The 22518-nt window shown below is 47.7% G+C and overlaps 1 protein-coding gene across 1 annotated transcript in view; it reads left to right on the top strand.

Annotated features, from left to right (window-relative positions):
* The window catches only part of VWA5B2 (von Willebrand factor A domain containing 5B2), a 453973-nt gene that overhangs the window by 92832 nt on the left and 338623 nt on the right, over nucleotides 1–22518 (top strand). The window contains exons 16-20 of the mRNA XM_029617330.1: nucleotides 382–510; nucleotides 10173–10342; nucleotides 10427–10520; nucleotides 11517–11686; nucleotides 19909–20020. Of these exons, the coding sequence (XP_029473190.1) occupies nucleotides 382–510; nucleotides 10173–10342; nucleotides 10427–10520; nucleotides 11517–11686; nucleotides 19909–20020 (675 nt within the window). The remainder of the gene's footprint in view (nucleotides 1–381; nucleotides 511–10172; nucleotides 10343–10426; nucleotides 10521–11516; nucleotides 11687–19908; nucleotides 20021–22518) is intronic.

Here is a 22518-nt window from a genome sequence, read left to right as displayed (position 1 = left end):
GAAAAGTCCAAATAATCTTTAATTGGCAGCCGGTACAAAGCAGGCAGTTTTTATTTAAAGGTGAAGTTTATGAAAAATGCAAAATGGTGTGATCTTTATTTATTTATTTTATTTATAGATTTTTTTATATACCGGGGCACATAGATAACATCACCTCGGTTTACATACAAACATTAATTCAGCATAGCGCTTTACAATATAACCTTTAGTCTCTTTCTTTCCTTTTCTGTAACACACAGGTTCAGTTATGATTTGATTTGTGAATATTCACATTCAGTCATGTTACAGAGTGTTAGTATTTTTTTTCCTGTTCAAAGACTAAATAATGCCTCATTGAAAAGAAACAAACTATGTGCTGATGCTCTTCCTGTCATTCACAAGGCTCAGTCTGTCCTGGAACTGAAAGAAGATGACTTTGCTATGGCGATCCAGTCCCGCAATGAGAACTTGAGGGAGTGCCAGAGAATGAGGGGGCTCATGGAGGTGGTGGAGGAGCAGGACAGACAGAAGGTGAGCACTGAATATTCCTCCGATGGGGTGAGAAGGCTCAGAAAAGTGGCAATGAACGGCTTGGTAGGAGCCAGAGACCAAAAAAGGAAAGTATCTGGGAAAACAAATCTTTTAACAAACATTTGTCTGAACACTGAAAAACATCTCAAAGGAAGGGTCAGAATTGCTTACACTGCTGAGGTACCAGTATAATACAAAGGGGAAGGAAACATTTTGCAGGAACATCCTACCCCAGCTGGCTCTATAAAATACAAGGTACAATGAAGTGCTTGAAGGAAGTCCCATATAGTGCTCAATGCACAAAGAGTTTCCCCCCATAGACATACAGGGGACAGTTTTGAATATCCCACATTGTTGCAAGGTAAGTGCAAACCTTGTAAGTAATTTTCAAAGGAAAACTACCTGAAGGTTGCCTATAAGGTAGGTGCATGCCTACTGTTCTTAATTTAATGTCTGATTTATAGTCTGCCTTTTGTGATGGGTCAGCTGCTTCAACTGATTATATTCAGACACTGCAGTATTCAGATACTGTCCACAGAGAGCTTGCAATCTAAGGCTCTCATTGACTAAAGCTTTCTTCCCAATCTGGGTGTATAGAAAAAATGCTTAGTATCAGGCTCTAAGTTTGTACCTGAGACAATGGAGGGTGAAATGACTTGCCTTGTACATATGTATCTTGCTATTTATCCCTTGTACATATGTATCTGCTATTTATCCCATGACAAGCAGGATGCTAGCCCTCACATATGGGTGGCATCATTGATGGATCCCTATTGCGGAAAGCTTTCTGTCAAAGTTTCTAGAAACATTTGACTGGCACTCTGACCCCACTGAGCATGCCCAGCATGCCATGATATTCTCAGCCACAGGGGTCTCCCTTCAGTCTTCATTTTTCCGCGCGCTGTAGGCATCGTGGAGCAGGGGCCTGTGTGAGTTTCTCACAAATTGTCTGACTAAAAATCAGATTTAAAAACCACTTATTCTCTCCCATATCGGGATCTCTCGTGTTACCACTGGCTGGTGAGTAAATTTGGTCTCTTTTTTACTCTTTGAAGTAAAAAATATTTTCTCTCATTTTCATCAACGGCTGTCGGCGAAAATATGGCCACAGGATTTTAAAAATGTCCCAACTGTAATCGGACCACATCCATTACAGATCCACACCTCGAGTGTGTCCTCTGTTTAGGTCACACAACATGATATAACCTGTTCCAAGTGTGCTGAAATGACCGCGAAGGGTAGAAAGGCCCACCAAGAAAAGATGGAGCATTTATTCCATCTACAACTTTTGCCTTCCCCGTCCACGTCTACTCAATCGTCTCCGGCTGGAGTCTTCAAGCGTATAATATTTAAAAAGCGTCGTCCGGAAGGCTCGGGGGATCATGCAACGCCGATCCCATCCATAGCATTGACGAGGTCAACGGCGGAACACCGTCCGAAGCATCGCCATCGGCACCAATACCCATTGATACCGGAGGCGCTTCTCTCCCCAGAGAAATTGACCGCAAAATGGCCTCGACTTCAAGACACGCCGAGGCCTTCACCTCCTCTCGATGCTCCGATCATCGTACCTCCACAGGGCCCTGTGGAAGGACCATCAACACCTCCACCGCCACCACGTGCAGCTGTTCTGCCTGCACCAGCTATCACGGAGGAATTGACAGATTTTATCTGTCAAGCAGTGCTCCAAGCCTTAAAGGACCAGCAACCGTTGATGCCTTTGCCGACATCGATACCGGTGCTTGCACCGATGCAGGTGCCCACACCGATGCCAGTGTCGTCACTGATGCCGGCGCTCTCGCTGATGCCGGTGCCTACACCGATGCCGGTACCAACACTGAAGTCTGCACTGACACAGAGGCGGCCATCGATGCCGATGCCTCTACCATCGCTGATGCCCGGCCCGATACCGGAACCAATTCCATCGATGCCGATGCCAGTACCTGGGGCCCCAGGACAGCCGGAATTAGCATTGTTCCAGATATTGATGAACAGATTTGACGCAAAAGTCGGTGCTCTAACATCGGTTCCAGCCAAGCCACAAGAAGATGTCCCTGGACGGATACCACTGGATGATCCACAGCCTGGTCCTTCAGGCTTTCAAGATCTTCTCCCACGTCTCCACGTCAAGAAGACCCTTACGATTCCTAGGAAGACAGACATACAGATACTTCTTCTGAAGGGTTTATGTCTGATCCTTCTCCTCCAGAAGAAAGGAAGAAATCTCCACCGGAAGATTTATCCTTTACAAATTTTGTAAAAGATATGACAGACACCATACCATTTACTTTGGTATCAGAAGAGGACACAAGACAGCAAACATTAGAAGTCCTTCAGTTCGTGGACCCTCCAAAAGAAGTCTTGGCCATCCCTGTCCACGAAGTTCTGCTAGACTTACAGCACAGACTCTGGGAGTATCCATGCTCAGTACCATCCATAAATAAGAGAGTGGACACCACTTATTTGGTTCAATCTGTCCCCGGATACCAGAAATCACAACTGCCACATCAGTCAGTTGTGGTGGAGTCTGCACAAAAGAAATCTAAATGAATAAGACCTCATTCCTCCACTCCTCCAGGCAAGGATCACAGATTCCTGGACTCCTTGGGCAGGAAAATCTATCAAGGGGCCATGCTAAATACAAGGATTGCGTCATATCAGTTATATATGACGTAATACCAGAGAAACCTGTGGAAACAGATGCAAGATCTTTAAAATTCGTTACCACAGCAATATTAAGAAGCAGCTCAAACCATAATACACAAAGGGCTTGAAGCTGGTAGGCACGAAGTCCGAGCCGCCTACAACAATTTTGAAACTGCTTCCAGAGTAGCGGCCTCGAGCATAAGTGCACGTCGTTGAGCATGGCTTAAGGCCTCGGACCTCAGGCCTGAGGTCCAAGAAAAATTGGTTGATTTGCCATGTGTAGGGGACAACCTTTTTGGCTCAAAGGTACAGGACGCTGTGGCCCAGTTGAAGGAACACACAGAAACCTTGCGTCAACTGTCGACAGTTCCGCAGGACTCTGCTACATCTTCATCTCGACGCCCTCCTAGGAAGGAGTCTCAAAGGCCTTTCTATAGGCAGAGGTGTTATTACCCTCCAGCATCAAGGGGCAGATCTTCTCGGCCGCAGCAAAGATTTCAGCCCAGACAACCTAGAGCTGCTAGGCCTCAACCTCCACCGCAGACGGGACCGGCTGCAGGCTTTTGAGGCCACCGCCAGAGACCAAAACCATCTCTACAACCGGATCTACCGGTAGGAGTCTGAATTTCATCCTTTTACAACCATTGGGTACAGATAGCAACAGACCAATGTGTACTCTCAATAATATCTCGAGGTTACCAACTCAATTTTCTCTCAATTCCAAGAGATTCTCCTCCAAGACCTCTCCTACTAAGCGAAAATCACATAATTCGTCTACAAGCAGAATTATCCACCCTTCTGAGAGCCAGAGCCGTAGAACTGGTTCCCCGGACTCAGCAGGGCAGAGGATTCTACTCCCATTATTTTCTCATTCCAAAGAAAACTGGAGGCCTATGGCCCTTCCTAGACCTCAGAAATCTCAACAAATTTCTGAAGAAAGAAAAGTTCAGGATGGTTTCTCTGGGCACCATGCTTCCACTTCTTCAAACAGGAGATTGGCTTTGTTCTCTGGATCTACAAGATGCTTACGTTCACATTCCAATATTCCCTCCTCATCCCAAGTACCTGCGCTTCCTAATGGGTCACCAACATTTCCAGTACAGAGTACTACCATTCAGACTCGCTTCAGCTCCCAGAGTATTCACAAAAAGCATGGCAGTAATAGCAGCACACTTACACAAGGAAAGTGTCCACGTCTTCCCTTATCTAGACGACTGGCTAATCAGAATTCAATCTCAACAAGGAGCTCTGGCTTGTTCTACTTCACTCCATGGGCTTTCTCATCAATTGTCAAAAGTCCCATCTAATTCTGTCTCACCTGCTTCAATTCATAGGAGGAGAATTGAACACTATCCTATCAAGAGCTTTCCTACCCGAGGATCGGGCAGAGACACTTTCCCCTATTGGCAAACTCGCTACATTCGAAGAAACAAGCAACAGCTCATCAGTTTCTAACCTTACTAGGCCACATGGCCTCCACAGTTCATGTTACTCCTATGGCAAGACTAGCCATGAGAGTAACCCAATGGACTTTAAGATCACAATGGATCCAAGCCATTCAACCACTGCATTCTCCAGTTCAAGTAACCCACCGTCTACGTTTATCTCTACTATGGTGGGCGAACAAGGACAACTTGCGCAAGGGCCTACCCTTCCAACAACCAGTCCCACAGATAACTTTAACTACAGATGCATCCACCTTGGGTTGGGGAGCTCACATAGACAATCTCCAGACCCAGGGTACTTGGACAAAACTCGAAGCAACATTTCAAATCAATTTCCTGGAACTTTGAGCTATATGTTATGCGCTGCATGCATTCAAGGACTGCCTTTCACACAAGACTGTTCTGATTCAAATGGACAATACAGTAGCCATGTGGTACTTGAACAAGCAGAGAGGTACGGGCTCGTATCTCCTTTGTCAAGAAGCCTCTCAGATTTGGGACTGGGCCCTGACACATTCCCTTTTCTCTGCGCGTCTTTTATTGCATTGGCCCCTTTGTGGGCAGAGAAGAATCTGTTTCAATTTTCTACTCTGCAATAGGTGGACAGGAAAATGTACAGGCAGAATATATGAGCAGAAACATAATAGATCCAGGCGAGTGAGAACTAAGCCATTTGGCGTTCCAAATGATAGTGCAGAGGTGGGGAGAAATGCTGATAGAGTAAATGGTGACAAAGCAGACTTCAAGGGTACTGAGGTTCTTCAGCCACTGAAAGGAAAATGGCAGCAGGGCTATAGATACACTGATTCAAAATTGGCCATTGTTAAGTCGTGTAATAAGGAAATAGAGAAGGAGAGAGCTTATGTGATTCTGGTAGCTCCAGATTGACCAAGAAAGCCCTGGTATGCAGATCTAAGTAGGCTGTCAGTAGACAGTCCATTACATCTGCCAGCGAGCAGGGGTCTTACTTCATCAGGGATCAATCTTGATGGAAGACCCCTCTCCATACTTGCTTATGACGTGGCTCTTGAGAAGGCAAAGGTAGTTAAGAAGGATTAAGCACTCTCAGTTATTAAAACAATGTTAAACTCAAAGAAGTTATCCACTTCATTGGCTAATGTGAGACTATGGAGATGTTTTGAGTCATATTAGAAGGAGATCCATTGCTCCCCTTGGTGCTCTCAGATTGGCAATATTCTGACCTTTTTACAAAGAGGTCTCAACAAGGGCTTAGCATTTAAAAGTTCGAGTAGCAGCGATTGCCTGTTTTAGGGTCAGAATTAAAGGCTTATCTTTATCTTCCATAAGGATATTTCTCGTTTTTCTTCAGGAAGTAAAGCTTATTTATTGATTGGTTGATTGATTGATTGATAGCTTTTATATACCGACATTAGTGTGCATCATCATACCTGTTTACATTAGAACTGACAGGTGGAAAAGTACAAATAACAGGAGCAGGGGAGGGGATAAAGAAACAACAAGATCTAAAGCCAGGCAGAGTAGAAAGTTAAAATAGAACTAAAATAATATGCTGGGGTGTAGGGAGAAACATTGTACCGAGGTATATACAATATAATGAGCAATATTTATTTATTTATTTATTTATTTATTTACAATCTTTTCTATACCATCGTTTAGTAGAATACCGTCATAACGGTTTACATATAGGCACATATAGTAAATTGTACATGCAACTGTTCCCATTATTAGTAACGGAGGTGCCTGATGATCTTGGTAACATCATTTCATAGTAATGGCTAAAAGTTCAGTGATGATTAATCTGACCTGTGACTAAGATAAAGTCTGTTAAATTATACATTTAATTTAAAAGGTGCAATAGACAAACCATGACGTACATACATATAATGTGCTAGTGCTGTATGAAGATTTTATGTGTACAGCTTTCAGCGTTTTTCTCTCTCTCGCTCTCTTTGTGAAAAGGCTTCTCTAAAGAGCCATGTCTTTAAGCTCTTTTTGAAAGTCTTGAAATCTCTCTGTAGTCTTATCTCTATGGGAATGGTATTCCATAGTATCGCTCCGGCCAATGATAGTGCTCTTTCTCTGACTTGAGTTTTGACTGAGGGGATGGTTAGTAGGGCTTTGTTGGCAGATCTCAGGTTTCTGTGTGGGACGTGGATGCGGAGTGCTGTGTTTAGCCATTCAGCTTTTTCGTCACGGATTAGTTTATGTATAGTGCAAAGGGTTTTATATTTTACCCTGTATTCAATTGGCAGCCAGTGTAGTTCAGCCAGTGTTTCAGTTATATGATCTCTTTTTCTTTTTTCTGTCAAAACTCTTGTGGCTGAGTTTTGGAGTATTTGGAGTGGTCTTAATGTCGTGTATGGTAATCCTAATAGTAGGGCATTACAGTAGTCAGTGCTGGCAAATATTAAAGCTTGTAGGACAGTTCGGAAGTTAGTTTGATTTAGTAACGGTTTAAGTTTCCTGAGGACCATTAGTTTGGCATATCCTTCTTTGACTTTTAATTATATGTGTTGTTTGAGGCTAAGTTCTGTGTCTATTATTACACCGAGGTTCCGTACTTTCTCGGCTATTCCAATTTTCTGATGGTTTTTTAGTAGGATCGGGGATTGGATGACTGTCATGTTTTTTCGTTCAAGATGGAGGAATTCAGTTTTCTCTATGTTGATGACTAGCTCCATTTGGTTTAGTAGCTGTTTAATAATGGTTTAGTAGCTGTTTAATAATGTCAACTTATATACAATATAATATACAAAAATTTGAAAGTCAAGGCTCATAACAGAATCGTAAGGGGGAAGGACAGGGGTTGCCTATGAGAGGGGGGGGGTAGGCCGGAGGTTCCCTTGTGGAATCTAAATTTGGTATTACGAGCCATGACAGCAGCTCCTTTTCAACCTCCTTTTCAACCTCTTGAGCAACTTTCTGAGTTACAGTAATTCTCATGTTGAGCTCCTTTCTTGAGGTTCAATAAAGATTTAGTAATCTAAAAGCCAATACTATCCTTTTTGCCCAAGGTGGTTTCGGTTGTTCATTTAAATCAGAAAATCATTTTGCCTTTGTTTAATAAGTCGGACTATAAGGGATCAGTGGAGGCTTTTCACTTCTTAGATGTAAAGAGATATTTCTTGAGGTACTTGCAGGTTAGAAAAGATTTTTTTCAGTCAGAAATATTGTTTGTGCTTTTCAATGGCCCATGAAAGGGGGTAAGGCTGTTTCAGAGGCAACTATTTCATGGTAGATTAAAAAAGCCATTGCTTCTACATATTTATTACAGAGGAAACAAACTCCAAACTTGTTAACCACTCACTCAACACAAGCACAAGCTTCTTTTTGGGCTGAATAGGGCACGGTTAATCCTGTTGATATTTGTAAGGCAGCTACTTGAATTACGTTAAGTATATTCGTAAGACATTATAGGTTAGATATTCCCGCCAAGCAAGGTGCCCCATATATGGGGTAATTTTCTTAGGAGCGAGTTTAGTGTCTACCCGCCCTTAGAATATGGGCTTTGGTACGTCCCATATGCTCTGGACTGGTGGAGCGTAGGACAAGGAAGGAGAAATTAAGTCTTAGCTGATAATTTCTTTTCCTTTACGTATGTTCCACCAGTCAAGAAGCTCATGGGAGAAGAAAACTTTTCAAGCTACCATTAAATTAATAAAAAAAAAAAAAAAAGGTGAGACAGGAGTGTCTTAACTCTTATGCCTGTTTATTTTTGCAATGTTGGTTTGTTATACACTCTCCTTTCTAAAGTGAGTACATCTGTTTTATTGTGAGTTTAACCAGCATTACATTTGTATTAAGTATGTTATCTTTATGAAGGTAAAAAATGTTAATTAATTTTAGCTGATTTAGTAGGAGCTTATGGCTATATTTTGTTAGCTTTGACAGAAGTATACTGGCTATGCAGTTTCTGCATATGACATACATAGGTGAAGTCATAAAAAAAAAGAATATACAGCTTTGCTTCCAGGTGCACACAGCTCTGCCAATGCACTTCACTTCTGCCCTGAAGCACCTCCTGCTGTTCAAATACTGAGACTGCTCCTCCCTACACCCCACACAGCTCTGCCAATTCACCTCACTTCTGTCCCACAGCATTCCCTGCTATTCCAGTACTGAGATCCTCATATGTATACACAGTTCTGCCAATGTTCCTCACTTCTGTCCCGCAGCATTCCCTGCTATTCCAGTACTGAGATCCTCATATGTATACACAGTTCTGCCAATGTTCCTCACTTCTGTCCCACAGCATTTCCTGCTATTCCAGTACTGAGATCCTCATATGTATACACAGTTCTGCCAATGCACCTCACTTCTGTCCCACAGCATTCCCTGCTATTCCAGTACTGAGATCCTCATATGTATACACAGTTCTGCCAATGTTCCTCACTTCTGTCCCACAGCATTTCCTGCTATTCCAGTACTGAGATCCTCATATGTATACACAGCTCTGCCAATGCACCTCACTTCTGTCCCACAGCATTCCCTGCTATTCCAGTACTGAGATCCTCATACGTGTACACAGTTCTGCCAGTGTTCCTCACTTCTGTCCCACAGCATTCCCTGCTATTCCAGTACTGAGATCCTCATACGTATACACAGCTCTGCCAATGCACCTCACTTCTGTCCCGCAGCATTCCCTGCTATTCCAGTACTGAGATCCTCATACGTATACACAGCTCTGCCAATGCACCTCACTTCTGTCCCGCAGCATTCCCTGCTATTCCAGTACTGAGATCCTCATACGTATACACAGCTCTGCCAATGCACCTCACTTCAGTCCCGCAGCATTCCCTGCTATTCCAGTACTGAGATCCTCATACGTATACACAGCTCTGCCAATGCACCTCACTTCTGTCCCGCAGCATTCCCTGCTATTCCAGTACTGAGATCCTCATACGTATACACAGTTCTGCCAATGCACCTCACTTCTGTCCCGCAGCATTCCCTGCTATTCCAGTACTGAGATCCTCATACGTATACACAGTTCTGCCAATGCACCTAACTTCTGTCCCGCAGCATTCCCTGCTATTCCAGTACTGAGATCCTCATACGTATACACAGCTCTGCCAATGCACCTCACTTCTGTCCTGCAGCATTCCCTGCTATTCCAGTACTGAGATCCTCATACGTATACACAGCTCTGCCAATGCACCTCACTTCTGTCCCGCAACATTCCCTGCTATTCCAGTACTGAGATCCTCATATGTGTACACAGTTCTGCCAATGTTCCTCACTTCTGTCCCGCAGCATTCCCTGCTATTCCAGTACTGAGATCCTCATATGTATACACAGTTCTGCCAATGTTCCTCACTTCTGTCCCGCAGCATTCCCTGCTATTCCAGTACTGAGATCCTCATATGTATACACAGTTCTGCCAATGCACCTCACTTCTGTCCCGCAGCATTCCCTGCTATTCCAGTACTGAGATCCTCATACGTATACACAGTTCTGCCAGTGTTCCTCACTCCTGATATTCCAGCATTCATACTCACATGCACGGCTCTTTTTTCACCTTTAGTAGGAATGGTCAGAAGTGACCCCTTTATTTGAGAATGATAGGACAGTGCTCTTTGTGTGCATTAGATCAGCACATTGCAGCGGCAGCTGGTGGACATGAAGGGAGACAACAGCAAAGTGTCCATTTTGCTGGAGAACGTGCTGGCATCTCACAGCACACTGCAAAAGACCGTGGAGAAGCTGCAGACGGAGCTGGGATGCAAGGACTCTGAGATCAGCAGTCTGAGAAGAGACAGGTATGGCCTGCCTGCCCCCTGCACGACCCCACCCCCCTTTACTGAAGGGTCTTTTGTTCCCAGTGACAGATTCTCTTTGCTTAGGTTCCAGAGCCAGCAGAGGACACAGCACTTGGAGGCAGAACTGGAGCAGTGCCAGGCCAGACTGCACTCGGCAGAAGCCCAGCAGCACAGTCAGGTATCAGGGAGGGGAGAGGAGAGCAGTGTCATTAGACCATTGGTTCCCACGTTTTATCTTCCGAGCGTTTCTTTGTTGTCTCCCTGGCCTACCTGCTGTTCCTTCTGGGCTCATTAGCAAACCTGAGACTAGGGTAGTGAGGGACTTCACGCGGTGTTATCTAATCACCTGATGGTTCAGAGATGTGCACTGCCAGAGGTGGCTGCCTGATCCTATCTGTGATTTCTGCCACTACCATGAATGCTGGAAAACGATATGTGATCTGCATCCTAACTCCGCTGCATCTTCCCCGCCCTGATCTCATTTTCCATTCTTGCCTCCTTTCCACAACTCTTCTCTATTCCCACTCCTTTCCTTTTCACTTGCTTCTCTTACCACCCTTGATTATTATGTGGCTCCTAAGATGACTTTTCTTAGGCTCCTTTTCTGGCTGTGCTTGGTGATGCGGTGCTGTTGCACCTCAGCTCCTGCTGCTTCAACTGCAGCTCCCTAGCTGCTCCTCAGTAGTAAGTGAACAGAGTTGATTCTGGGGTACGATTAGGTAATATCGGGAGAAGAGCCATCACTTTAACCTATCAAGGATTTTCAGCAGTCCTGGAATTAAACTTTGGGAGTCGTAGAATGGAATTCAGAAGAGCTTGTGATAAACACAGAGGATCCCTAGTGGCTTAAAGGATTGACATGAAATTAAGGGGTAACCTGCACGGAGCAGCACTTACTAACCTTGACAAAGGCATGGGGGTAACCTGCACGCAGCAGCACTTACTAACCTTGACAAAAGGCATGGGGGTAATCTACACAGAGCTGCAGTTACTACATTAACAGAATACAAATAAATAAATTAAAAGAATAAATAATTAAAGCTTGCTGAGAAGACTGGATGGACCACTTGGGTCATTTTCTGCTGTCAGTTACTGTGTGACTATGTTACTGATATTCAAACATAGAAAAAGGGAAAGGCCTTGTTGGAAACCTGTCCCTTTTTCTGATATCTAGGTAGAGTCCTTGCGGAGAGTGCTGGGCATCTGTCAAGAGGACAATAAGAAACTTGCCCTGAATCTGGAGCAGGCTTTGAAAAATAACAGCAGCCTGCAGCGTAAGCTTTCCAAGGTCCAGGATCAGCTGGACAGCAAGGAGATTCTGCAGCAGCAGCTGGGGGTCTGCAGGTAAGGACAGAGGGCTACAGATGTGAGTTTTGTAGGTACTGCAAGCATTGTAATAGACAAATTGCAGCAGGAGCAAAAGGCAGTATATGGTTATGGTTATGTATCATATTGTTTTTTGGAACGAGAGAAAGGTAGAAAATAAACCTTATTAAAGGGTGGTATATTATCCGAAGGAATTTGTAGAATCTCATTCAAGTATCTGCGGCAGGGTAACTCTTGATTGTTCACCTACTATCCTGGGAAAATGTAATAGTCTTAAATTAAAGTGTCTTAGGCGGATTTCCAGCAACTCTGTTTTCTTATTGAGGATAGTGCAATCGTGAATTGTAGCTGACTGAACGTTTTGTATTTCTTTCACTTGATTCTCAAGCATTTGTATCTTATTTATTTGCTCAGTTAATCTAGTATCATGATCTTGAGTCACAATATCTAACCTTGATGAAATCTAAGTAATCTGTGTTATGCAGCTAAGCAGGGCCAAATTCTGATGGGCCATCAATTCCCAGAGGGCGTCCAAAGTAACCACAGCGGGTTTAGGTGGTAAAGCCAGCTCAGGCCGATGTTCCTGTATAGATGTAGAAACCAACAACGAAGCAACATTGTAGTAGTAATCAGGATGGTCTTACCGCCCCTGGAGTGATCTGGTTTCAAAATGTCACCGATATCGGAGTTGAATCGCTTCTTTGCCAAGATGTTTCTTCCTCGTGCTACACTGCTTGTTTCTGCTCCCTCAATGGCTTCCTCCGAGCTTTCCATTCTCGGCGCGCCAACGCAGATTCCAGCGGCAGGCTTGATGAAATCGCTTGTGGAGTCCTTTAGCGTAGGAGGGCTCAGCGAAAGTTCCCCAGGTGAGAACGGAGGCTCCCTTACCGGGCTCATCAGCGGGAGCGGCTCCTCCTGTTTCGGGTAAACGAGAGCGCATTTGGGGATGGTCCGTTGTCCCGCGGGAAAGGGAAAGACCCTCACTTCCCTTTTCGTTTAGGAAGCATAGTTCAACAAGATCAAGCAAAGTAGAAACTTTGCGGGAGCTTCTGAAACGCGCTGCTAGCAAGCAGCCATATTGGCTCCTCCCCCCCCCCCAAAAGAGGCTATTTTAACCAAAAAAAATCCTTCAAAAAGAATAAGAAAGATGCATCTGAAGAAAATAGGAAAAAGCATAAGCATTGTCAAGTTAAGTATAAAACATTGATAAGGCAGGCTAAGAGAGAATTTGGAATGAAGTTGGCCGTAGAGGCAAAAACTCATAATAAAAACTTTCTAAATATATCCGAAACCTGTGAGGAATTCAGTTAGTCCATTGGATCAGTGGTCCCCAACCCTGTCCTGGGGGCCCACCAGCCAGTCGGATTTTTAGGACATCCGCAATGAATATGCATGAGAGAAAATTTGCATGCACTGCCTCCATACATGCAAGTTTTCTCTCATGCATATTCATTGCGGATATCCTGAAAACCCGACTGGCTGGTGGCCCCAGGACAGGGTTGGGGACCACTGCATTAGGTGACTGAAGGGTTAAAGGGGCTCTTAGGGAAGATAAGGCCATTGCAGAAAGACTAAATTAATTATTTACTTCTGTGTTTATTAATGAGGATGTTGGAGAGATACCAGTTCCGGAAATGGTTTTCAAGGGTGAGTCAGGTGAACTGAACCAAATCCCTGTGAACCTGAAAGATGTAGTAGGACAGATTGACAAACTAAAGAGTAGCAAATCACCTGGACCAGATGGTATGCACCCCAGGGCTCTGAAGGAACTCAAAAATGAAATTTCAGATCTGTTAGTTAAAATGTATAACCTATCATTAAAATCATCCATTGTACCTGAAGACTGGAGGGTGGCCAATGTAATCCCAATATTTAAAAAGGGCTCCTGGGGTGATCCAGGAAACTATAGACCAGTGAGCCTGACTTCAGTGCCAGTAAAAGAGTGGAAACAATTCTAAAGAGCAAAATCACAGAGCACATAGAAAGATATGGTTTAATGGAACACAGTCAGCATGGATTTACCCAAGGGAAGTCTTGCCTCGCAAATCTGCTTCATGTTTTTGAAGGGGTTAATAAACGTGGGATAAAGTTGAGCCTGTAGATCTCGTGTATTTGAATTTTCAGAAGGCGTTTGACAAAGTCCCTCATGAGAGGCTTCTAAGAAAACTAAAAGTCAAGGGATAGGAGGTGATGTCCTTTCATGGATTACAAACTGGTTAAAAGACAGGAAACAGAGAGTAGGATTAAATGGTCAATTTTCTCAGTGGAAAAGGGTAAACAGTGGAGTGCCTCGGGGATCTGTACTTGGAACCGGTGCTTTTCAATATATTTATAAATGATCTGGAAAGAAATATGACGAAGGAGGTAATCAAATTTGCAGATGATACAAAATTATTCAGCGTATTTAGTGATGCCGAGCGAAGTTCGGTGTGCTGAGTGTGGGGAGGTGTCCACCTGTCTCTCCCGACCCTGGCTGTTGTTTCCGATGCCTCCCTGGTGGAAATGGCACATTGGGAGGGGCTACGGCAGTGTCTTCTGTGTGGTGCTGGTCTGGGGGGCCAAAAGCCACGCTGCAGGAGGTTGAGGACCCGTTCCCGCTGAGAAATCAGCCCTGTGAGGCCCGGAGGGCCCATGCAGAGCAGTCTGAGGATGATTCTGATCCTCTGGCAGAGGATTCAGAGTCCTTTGCTCCTTTTTCTCCAGAGTTTGTTGTCCTAATGCATAAGGCTTTTCTGGCACATCAGGCTACGGCCCAGCTTTCTTGCAAACACAAGGTAGTGGGGCCCTCCACCCAAGAAGAGGGCCAAGGTGCCTGGGTCCTGGGATCCAGGCCCAATTGGCATTGGTGGCCGCCAGCAATGCCTCCTTTGAAGAATCTGAGAAGGGATTGTCCCCAGGTGATGGCTCTCTGGGACTCTGATCTGGGGCTTTTCCAGCGCTGGAAGGTGATGATCCAAAGGTGCTTCGCCTCTTTCAGAAGGAAGAGCTGGGACCCCTCGATTCCACATGTCCTGGTGGAGCTGGGCATTGCGGGTCCCTCAAGGAAATACTGACCAGGAGGAGGTGGACTCTGTCATGGCAGGCTTGCGGGGTCTGGCCAAGACGTTCCCTTTTCATAGCTCAGTGAAGCAGTTGCTGGCCAGGGAGTGGGATACTCCATAGACTGGCCTCAAGGTAAGCAGGGCAATGTACAAGCTGTGTATCTACTGCCCGAGGACACTCTGGGGCTCTTGCGAGTTCCGAAGGTGGATGCCGCTGCCTATGCGGTCACAAAGAAGATGACCTTTCCCATTGCTGGAGCAGATACACTGAAGGATATGTAAGATAGGAAGCTTGAGGTGCACCTTAAAAAGATATTGAGGTGTCGGTGCTGGGCATATGGGCTGTGGTTTGCAGTAGTTTTATGCTCTGGGCATCCCTGCATTGGTTGCAGCAGTTGCAAGTGGACAGGTATTTATCTTCCTCGGAGTCTCAGCAGGCACAGCATCTGGAGGCCGCAGTCGCTTATAGCATGGATGCCTTATATGATCTCATCTGTACTTCTTCCAGAACGATAATGTCCGCAACCTCAGCTAGGAGACTTCTTTGGTTGTGGAATTGGTCAGCGGACATTTCCTCAAAGGCCAGCTTGAAGCCTTGCCACTTAGGGGCAGCTCTTTTTGGGGAGATCTGGAGCAGCTTATAAAATGCTTGGTGATAATAAGGTGCACAAGTTGCCTGAGGACAAGCCAAAGGGGCCCAAGGTCTTTCACAGTGCCTTCTCGGTATTGGCCCAGAGGCATTTTAGGCAAACAGAGCTCCAACAGCTGGGCAAAGGCAAGCCTCGGGGAGGTCGTAGGCCTGGAACCAGTCCTTTCGAGCTCGTAGACCAGGCAGGGATGGCCCCAGCCAGAGGTCTGAAGGAGCAAAGCCTGCACAATGAAGCGAGACGGGTTCACTCCTCAATCCCTGTAATGAGGGTCATCTTAATCAATTTTACGAGGAGTGGGGCCTCGATCACGTCGGACCGGTGGGTTCTAAGCATGATAGAACATGGTTAGGCTTTAGAGTTTACTCGGCCCCTTAGAAGTCCTCTTTATGATGTCCTCCCTGTGCATCAGCAGAAAAAGAAGCGCATAGTACTTCAGACTCTCGATGCCTGCGATGTTAGAAGCCATAGTTCCCATTCCTCCTGCACGAGCGAGGGAAGGGACGTTTATACTATTTATTTTATAGTTCCCAAAAAGAAAGAGACATTTCATCCAATTCGTGACCTGAAGAAAGTGAATCATGCTCTCAGGTTCCTTGATTTTGCATGGAGACATTGTGGTCTGTCATCACAGTGGTGCATAGAAGGCAGTTTTTGGCCTTCCTTGGATCTGACTGAGGCATATCTGCACATCAGGATCCGCCCAGATGATTAAATGTTTCTATGGTTTCATGATCCTAGGAGAACATTTTCAATTTGCACACCCTTCAGTTCAGTTTAGTGATGGTGCCGCGGTCCTTCACCAAGGTTATGGTGGTGGTGGTGGCAGTGGGCCCTATGGAAGGAGGGCGTGTTGGTGCATCTGTATCTCGATGATTGGTTGATTCAGTCAAAGTAGCCAGGACCTTTGGCAGGCAGGCAGTGGAATTGGTGGTTGCACACACCGCTTGAGTTCGTTGGGGTGGATAGTGAACTTTTCCAAGAGCACCTCCTACCCTCTGAAGTCTTGAGTTTTCTGGGCTTGTGCTTTGATACCCGGATCTAGAAGGTATTTCTAACAGAGGAGCGGGTGATCAAGTCACAGTCCCAAGTTTCAAGTCTGTTGCAGGCTCAGGTGCCCAGGGTCTAGGATTACTTACAGGTTCTCGGCTCCATGGCGTCTAACTTGGAGCTCATCTCTTGGGCATTTGCTCATATGAGACCTCTTCGTTGGGCTGAGCAAAACATTCTCCTCTTCTGCCACTACTAACCTCGTCTACTGCCTCCGTCTCCATCTGAGGCCTGCCTGCTACAGCTGCTTGACCTGCTCCAAGGGCCCAGGACCACTGCGACATGCTGCTTCCCCACTCGGCTGCTAACCAAGCCCCGTGACGTCATCCAGGGTGCCGAGGGGCCATAAGTGCACGCGCAGGGCCGTAGGTGCCACGCACCAAAGGAGCGCGACAAAGGGGCACGCCCCTTTGTGCGCCCCATCGTGTAGCCCCGAAGTTCCCTGTACGTACCAGGATCAGTCCAGGACACCTGGGTTGTGACTTCCGCACCAGCGGGTGGAGACAGAGCAGAACTTGTGGGCGGAGCCATATATAAGCCCCTGTGCCAATCACAGCCCCTCAGTCTTACTCTGGTCTCCAGCAGGTGGTGCAGGTGCAGTCCACAGCCTCTGCCTGCACTGATTGTTGTAGTTAGTCAGGTTTTTTTTTCAGATTTTCTCTCTTAAATTTAATTTTCTTTTAAATTTGGTTGTTTTTAGTGAGTGGTGTCCTGTCTGCCCTGCCTCCAGGGGGGGTTGCGAGGTTCTGAGGGGACCACCCCCCCTGGTTGAGGCCGCTGCTAGGGTCGAGGACCCGGCTTACTAGTAGCAGCGTTAGGGGTTGACACCGGGGAGCCCGGTTCACTCACCCCTCTTGCAACAGGGCTTCAGGACCGTGGACAGCGACAAGCGGTAGGAAATTAAAAAAAAAAAAAAAAAAGTTTAAATTTTTTGTTTGTTTTCTTGTGCCGGCTCTCTGCTACTTAGCGCCGCTCCGTTTTCGTCGGGGGGGAGGCGCAGGTCGCAAGGGGTGCTATTTTCTATTTAAATTTTTATTTTTTCTGTCAGGCCGTTTTTGCTTGTGTTCCCGCGTTTTTCGCCGCTATGCCCCGAGGCTCTGCTTGCCGGGCCTGCGGCTCGGCGCGCGCGCGTCTCTCGAGGGAAGGCCTCTGTGCCTCGTGTATCCCGGGTGAAGAAGGCTCGTCGGGGGCGTCTCGGGGGGCCCGTTCTCGGACCGCGCGTTCGCCACCGCCTGCCAGTGTCCTCACTGACAAGCAAGATCTTTTCCCGCTCAGCGCGGGAGTGGCGGCCATTTTGGCCACAGGCAGGGAAATTTCTCGGGAGCCGGCAGGAAATTCTGCCGTGCCTCCCGCGTTTCTCCGCAGTTAGGTCGTGCTGGGGGGGTCGCTCCGGAGGGTCTCAGTCCCGGGAGGGCTCCGGACCCGATTTTTCAGACTCGAGTTCTTTTTCTGAAGATTTTGCACTTCTGCGCAAAGTTCTTAAGTTTTAAGCGCAGTAACGCAGGCGTAGAGGGGCCCCTGAGGGGGGTTTCTGGCCAGCACGCCCCAAAGAAAAGGAAGACTAAGGAAGTTGACGGATCCGCTCGTCATCCCCCGCGAGGGAAGCGGCCTCTGAGGGGACGTCCCTCAGGACTCGGAGTCAGATTTTTCTACTTGCAACAGATACGGATTCCGCTGAAGAGCCCCTGAAGGGGGCCGATGGAACAGCGGCGGACGGCCTCTCTCAGCCCGGAGCGAGCAAAGGTGCTCAAGCCGTGGAAGGGGATGATCCCAAAGTGGTCGCCTCTTCGTAGAGAGGAGCTGACCCCTTTGATTCCGGCCATTCTCAGGAACTAGGAATTGAGGCTCCGCCAGTGGGGTCCGTCAGGAAGCCAACATGGATCCGGTTCTGCTAGGTCTCACAGGACCGGCAGTGGCTTTTTCCTTTTCATTTTTCTTCGACCGATATTTATTTAGAGAATGGGAATACTCCAGAACTGGGAACTGAAGGTTAGTAAGGCCATGGATAAATTATATCCCACTCCCTGAAGATGCACTGGACCTACTCAGATTTCCGAAGGTGGACTCGGCAGTCTCGGCAGGTGACAAAGAGGTCTACCATCCCGGTTACGGGAGCGACGGCCCTCAGGGATATCCAGGACAGGAAGCTGGAAGTACAGCTTAAGAAATTTTTGAGGTTTCCGCCCTAGGGTGCGGGCCGCCATCTGTACTAACTTTGCAATGCGGGCTAGCCTGCGCGGGCCCAAGTAATTCAGGCGAATGCTGGTCTATCCCCGGAGGAGGCGTCTCAAGCTGATCGACTAGAGGCGGGCAATAGCGTATGGAGCAGATGCTCTACATGATCTATTGCGAACCCTCTGCCAGATCCATGGTGGCATCCGTTTCGGCACGTCGCCTTTTGTGGTTACGGAACTGGTCAGCGGATGGCTCTTCTAAAGCTCAACCTCGGAGCATTGCCTTTCAAAGGCAAGCTTACTGTTTGGCAAAGAGTTGGATGACATAATGGTCTCTCCTAGGAGAGAACAGGGCGTTTAAATTGCCCGAGGATAAGTACAGACCGCGGTCCTCCTTCTCCTCCAGGTCAACGGTTCCGTGGTTCCAGAAAATCACGTCCACCACGTTCCTCGGGTCCCTCGTACAGGTCTTCTTCCTCTCGGACTCCTCAGTGGCAGCAATCCTTTCGAGGAAAGCGGTTCGGCAAACAGGGAGGAACCTCGGCCCGCGGGAGGTCACAAGGGGCCGCAATGAAATGCGGTTCGGCCCAATCCTCGCCTCAGTCTCTGCACGAGGATCCCAAATGTCGGGGCAACGGTTAACGTGGTTTTTCGAGGATTGGGCCAGGGTTTACGTCGGACCAGTGGGTCCTCGACGTGATAAGACACGGTTACGCATTAGATTTTGTTCGAATTCCAGCAGGACAAATTCCTAGTCTCTCCTTGCAAAGCTCCGACAAGAAGGCGGCAGTGCTAGACACCATCCGGCGCTTGGAAAGCCTTGGGAGCTATCGTTCCGGTCCCGATCCATCAGCGCGGCGAAGGCCGTTACTTCCATTTACTTCATAGTCCCAAAGAAAGACGGCACGTAAGGCTGATCTTGGACCTCAAAGGCGTAAACAGATGCCTACGCGTTCCTCACTTCAAGATGGAGACGATTCGTTCGGTATTGCTTCGGTAAGGCCGGGCGAATTCTTGGCCTTCTCTGGACCTCACGGAGGCGTACCTGCACGTGGGAATTCGGCCGGAGTTCCAGAAATTCCTACGGTTCTGCATTCTGGGGCGGACATTTCAGTTCCGGGCGCTACCGTTTGGTCTCGCGACCGCTCCTCGCACGTTCACCAAAAGTGATGGTGGTAGTAGCGGCACACCTACGCCGAGAAGGTCTCCTGGTTCATCCTTACCTGGACGATTGGTTGATTCGCGCAAAATCCAAGCCTCTGTGTCAGCAAGCAGTTGCCAGAGTCCTCCAGGTGTTTACAGTCTCTAGGCTGGGTGGTCAATTTCAGCAAGAGTCAACTGGAACCGACTCAGACCCTAGAATACCTCGGAGCTCTATTCGACACAAGGCACGGCAAAGTGATCCTGTCCCAGGAACGCAGGGACAAGCTACAGTCTCAGGTGCGGCGATTGCTCTCTCTCTTCACACTCCTCGAGTTTGCGATTATCTGACAGTCCTGGGTTCGATGGCTTCTACTCTAGCCTTGGTTCCCTGGGCGTTCGCTCATCTGCGGCCGTTGCAGTCGTCCTTACTATCCCGATGGCGGCCGGTCTCGGAGGAGTTTTTCCTGCCTCTTCCACTCGAGGGCCAAGCGAGATCCAGCCTCCACTGGTGGCTCGACTCAAGCATCTATCTTGTGGAGTGTCCCTGCTGGTACCCAAATGGACGGTAGTGACCACGGATGCCAGTCTCTCCGGCTGGGGAGCAGTTTGCCTAGGAAGGTCGGTCCAGGGGCTATGGACAGCGTCTCAAACACAGTGGTCTATCAACCGCTAGAGACCAGAGCGGTCCGCCTAGCTCTTCAAGCCTTTTCACCGTTACTAAGCGGAAAGGCGGGTCCGAGTACTATCGGACAACGCAACCACCGTAGCCTACATCAATCGACAAGGAGGGACACGGAGTCCACAGGTGGCTGCGGAGGCACAGCTCTTGATGACCTGGTCAGAACAAAATCTCAGCAACATAGCAGCCTCTCACATTGCCGGGGTCGACAATGTACAGGCGAGATTTTCTAAGTCGTCATCACCTCGATCCCGGAGAGGTGGGAGTTGGCGGACGAAGCCTTTCGGCTCATCTGCAGGACATGGGGAGTTCCTCACATGGATCTATGGCCACATGGCACAACGCGAAGGCTCCACGATTCTTCAGTCGGCGTCGAGAACGGGGAGCAGAAGGCGTCGACGCGCTGTTACTTCCGTGGCCGACGGATGTACTTCTTTATGTGTTTCCCCCGTGGCCGATGATAGGCAAGATTCTTCGGCGCATAGAGTTGCACCCGTTCCATGTGATCATGGTGGCACGGAATGGCCACGTTCGTCCGTGGTTCGCAGATCTCATCCAGTTGTCAGTGTCATTACCCATTCGTCTCCAGGGTTCGCGGGGCTCCTACGTCAGGGCCCCGTCTGTTTGGAGGATGCGGATCACTTCTGTCTCGCGGCATGGCTTTTGAGAGGAATCGTCTGAAGAAAAAAGGTTACTCAGACGCGGGTGATAGCTACTTGCTGAGTCCAGGAAACAGTCTACGTTTCTTGCTTATGTCCGGGTCTGGACGGTTTTTGAGGATTGGTGCGTGCAGCGAGGGTTGGATCCCTTTTCTGCTTCAGTCTCAGATATTCTAACGTTTCTTCAAGCCGGTCTGACCAAAGGTTTGGCGTGCAGTTCGCTACGGGTCCAGGTGACGGCTCTTGGTTGTTTGCAGGGTAAGGTCCAAGGAACCTCCCTGGCTTTTCATCCTGATATTGCCCGTTTTCTTCGAGGGGCAAAACACCTCCGTCCTCCATTGCGTCCCCCCTGTCCGTCTTGGAACCTTAACTGGGTTCTTTCCGCTCTAAGCTCCGCTCCTTTGAGCCATTGAAGCGTACAACTATTAAGGACCTTACTTTGAAGACGGTGTTTTTGGTGGCAATTGCCTCTGCTCGGCGTATTTCCGAATTGCAGGCGCTGTCCTGTAGGGAACCGTTCTTGCGGATTTCCGATTCCGGAGTATCCTTGAGGACGGTTCCTTCCTTCCTTCCTAAAGTGGTGTCGTCTTTTCACGTCAATCAGTCAGTGGAGTTACCGGCCTTCACGGTCGGGGAGTCCACTGATCCCCAGTTCAAAGAACTGCGAAAGCTGGATGTGCGAAGGTCTCTTCTTCATATTTGGAGGTTACTAATCCGTTCCGGGTAACCGACCATCTGTTCGTTTTGTTCTCAGGGCCAAAGAAAGGAGCCGCAGCGTCCCGCACAACGATTGCGCGTTGGCTTAAACAGGCTATTGATTCAGCGTACTTGGTAAAGGGTAAGCCGCTTCGGTGGGTCTTCGGGCTCATTCGACTCGTTCCCAGGCTGCGTCCTGGGCAGAAGCTTTCACAGGTATCGCCTCAGGAGATTTGCAGGGCGGCTACCTGGAAGTCCATGCATACCTTTATCAGGCATTACCGATTGGATGTCCGGGCTACCGATTCCGGGGGATTTGGAGAGAGGGTACTCCGAGCGGGACTCTCTGCTTCCCACCCTCGGTAGGTTTGCTCTGGTACATCCCAGGTGTCCTGGACTGATCCTGGTACGTACAGGGAAAGGAAAATTAGTTTCTTACCTGATAATTTTCGTTTCCTGTAGTACCAAGGATCAGTCCAGGATCCCCACCCGCAGGGCTTCGCTACAGTAACGGAGAGTCCGCTCATAATTTCTTAAGTTCTGCTGTTCGCTTGTTTTAGCTCTCCCGGTTGGGGAGCCCAGTTCAAGTTGGAGTTTTTCGATGTTAGTTTGAATTTTTCTAGCCAGTTTGTTACTTGGTTGCATTGCTGCTTTGACATTACGTATGACTGAGGGGCTGTGATTGGCACAGGGGCTTATATATGGCTCCGCCCACAAGTTCTGCTCTGTCTCCACCCGCTGGTGCGGAGTCACAACCCAGG

The sequence above is a fragment of the Rhinatrema bivittatum genome, chromosome 9 (genome assembly GCF_901001135.1).
Source record: "Rhinatrema bivittatum chromosome 9, aRhiBiv1.1, whole genome shotgun sequence".
NCBI classification, from domain to species: Eukaryota; Metazoa; Chordata; class Amphibia; order Gymnophiona; family Rhinatrematidae; genus Rhinatrema; species Rhinatrema bivittatum.
The sequence above is the reverse complement of the archived record's forward strand: the minus strand, read 5'-3'. Positions and strand labels throughout refer to the sequence as shown.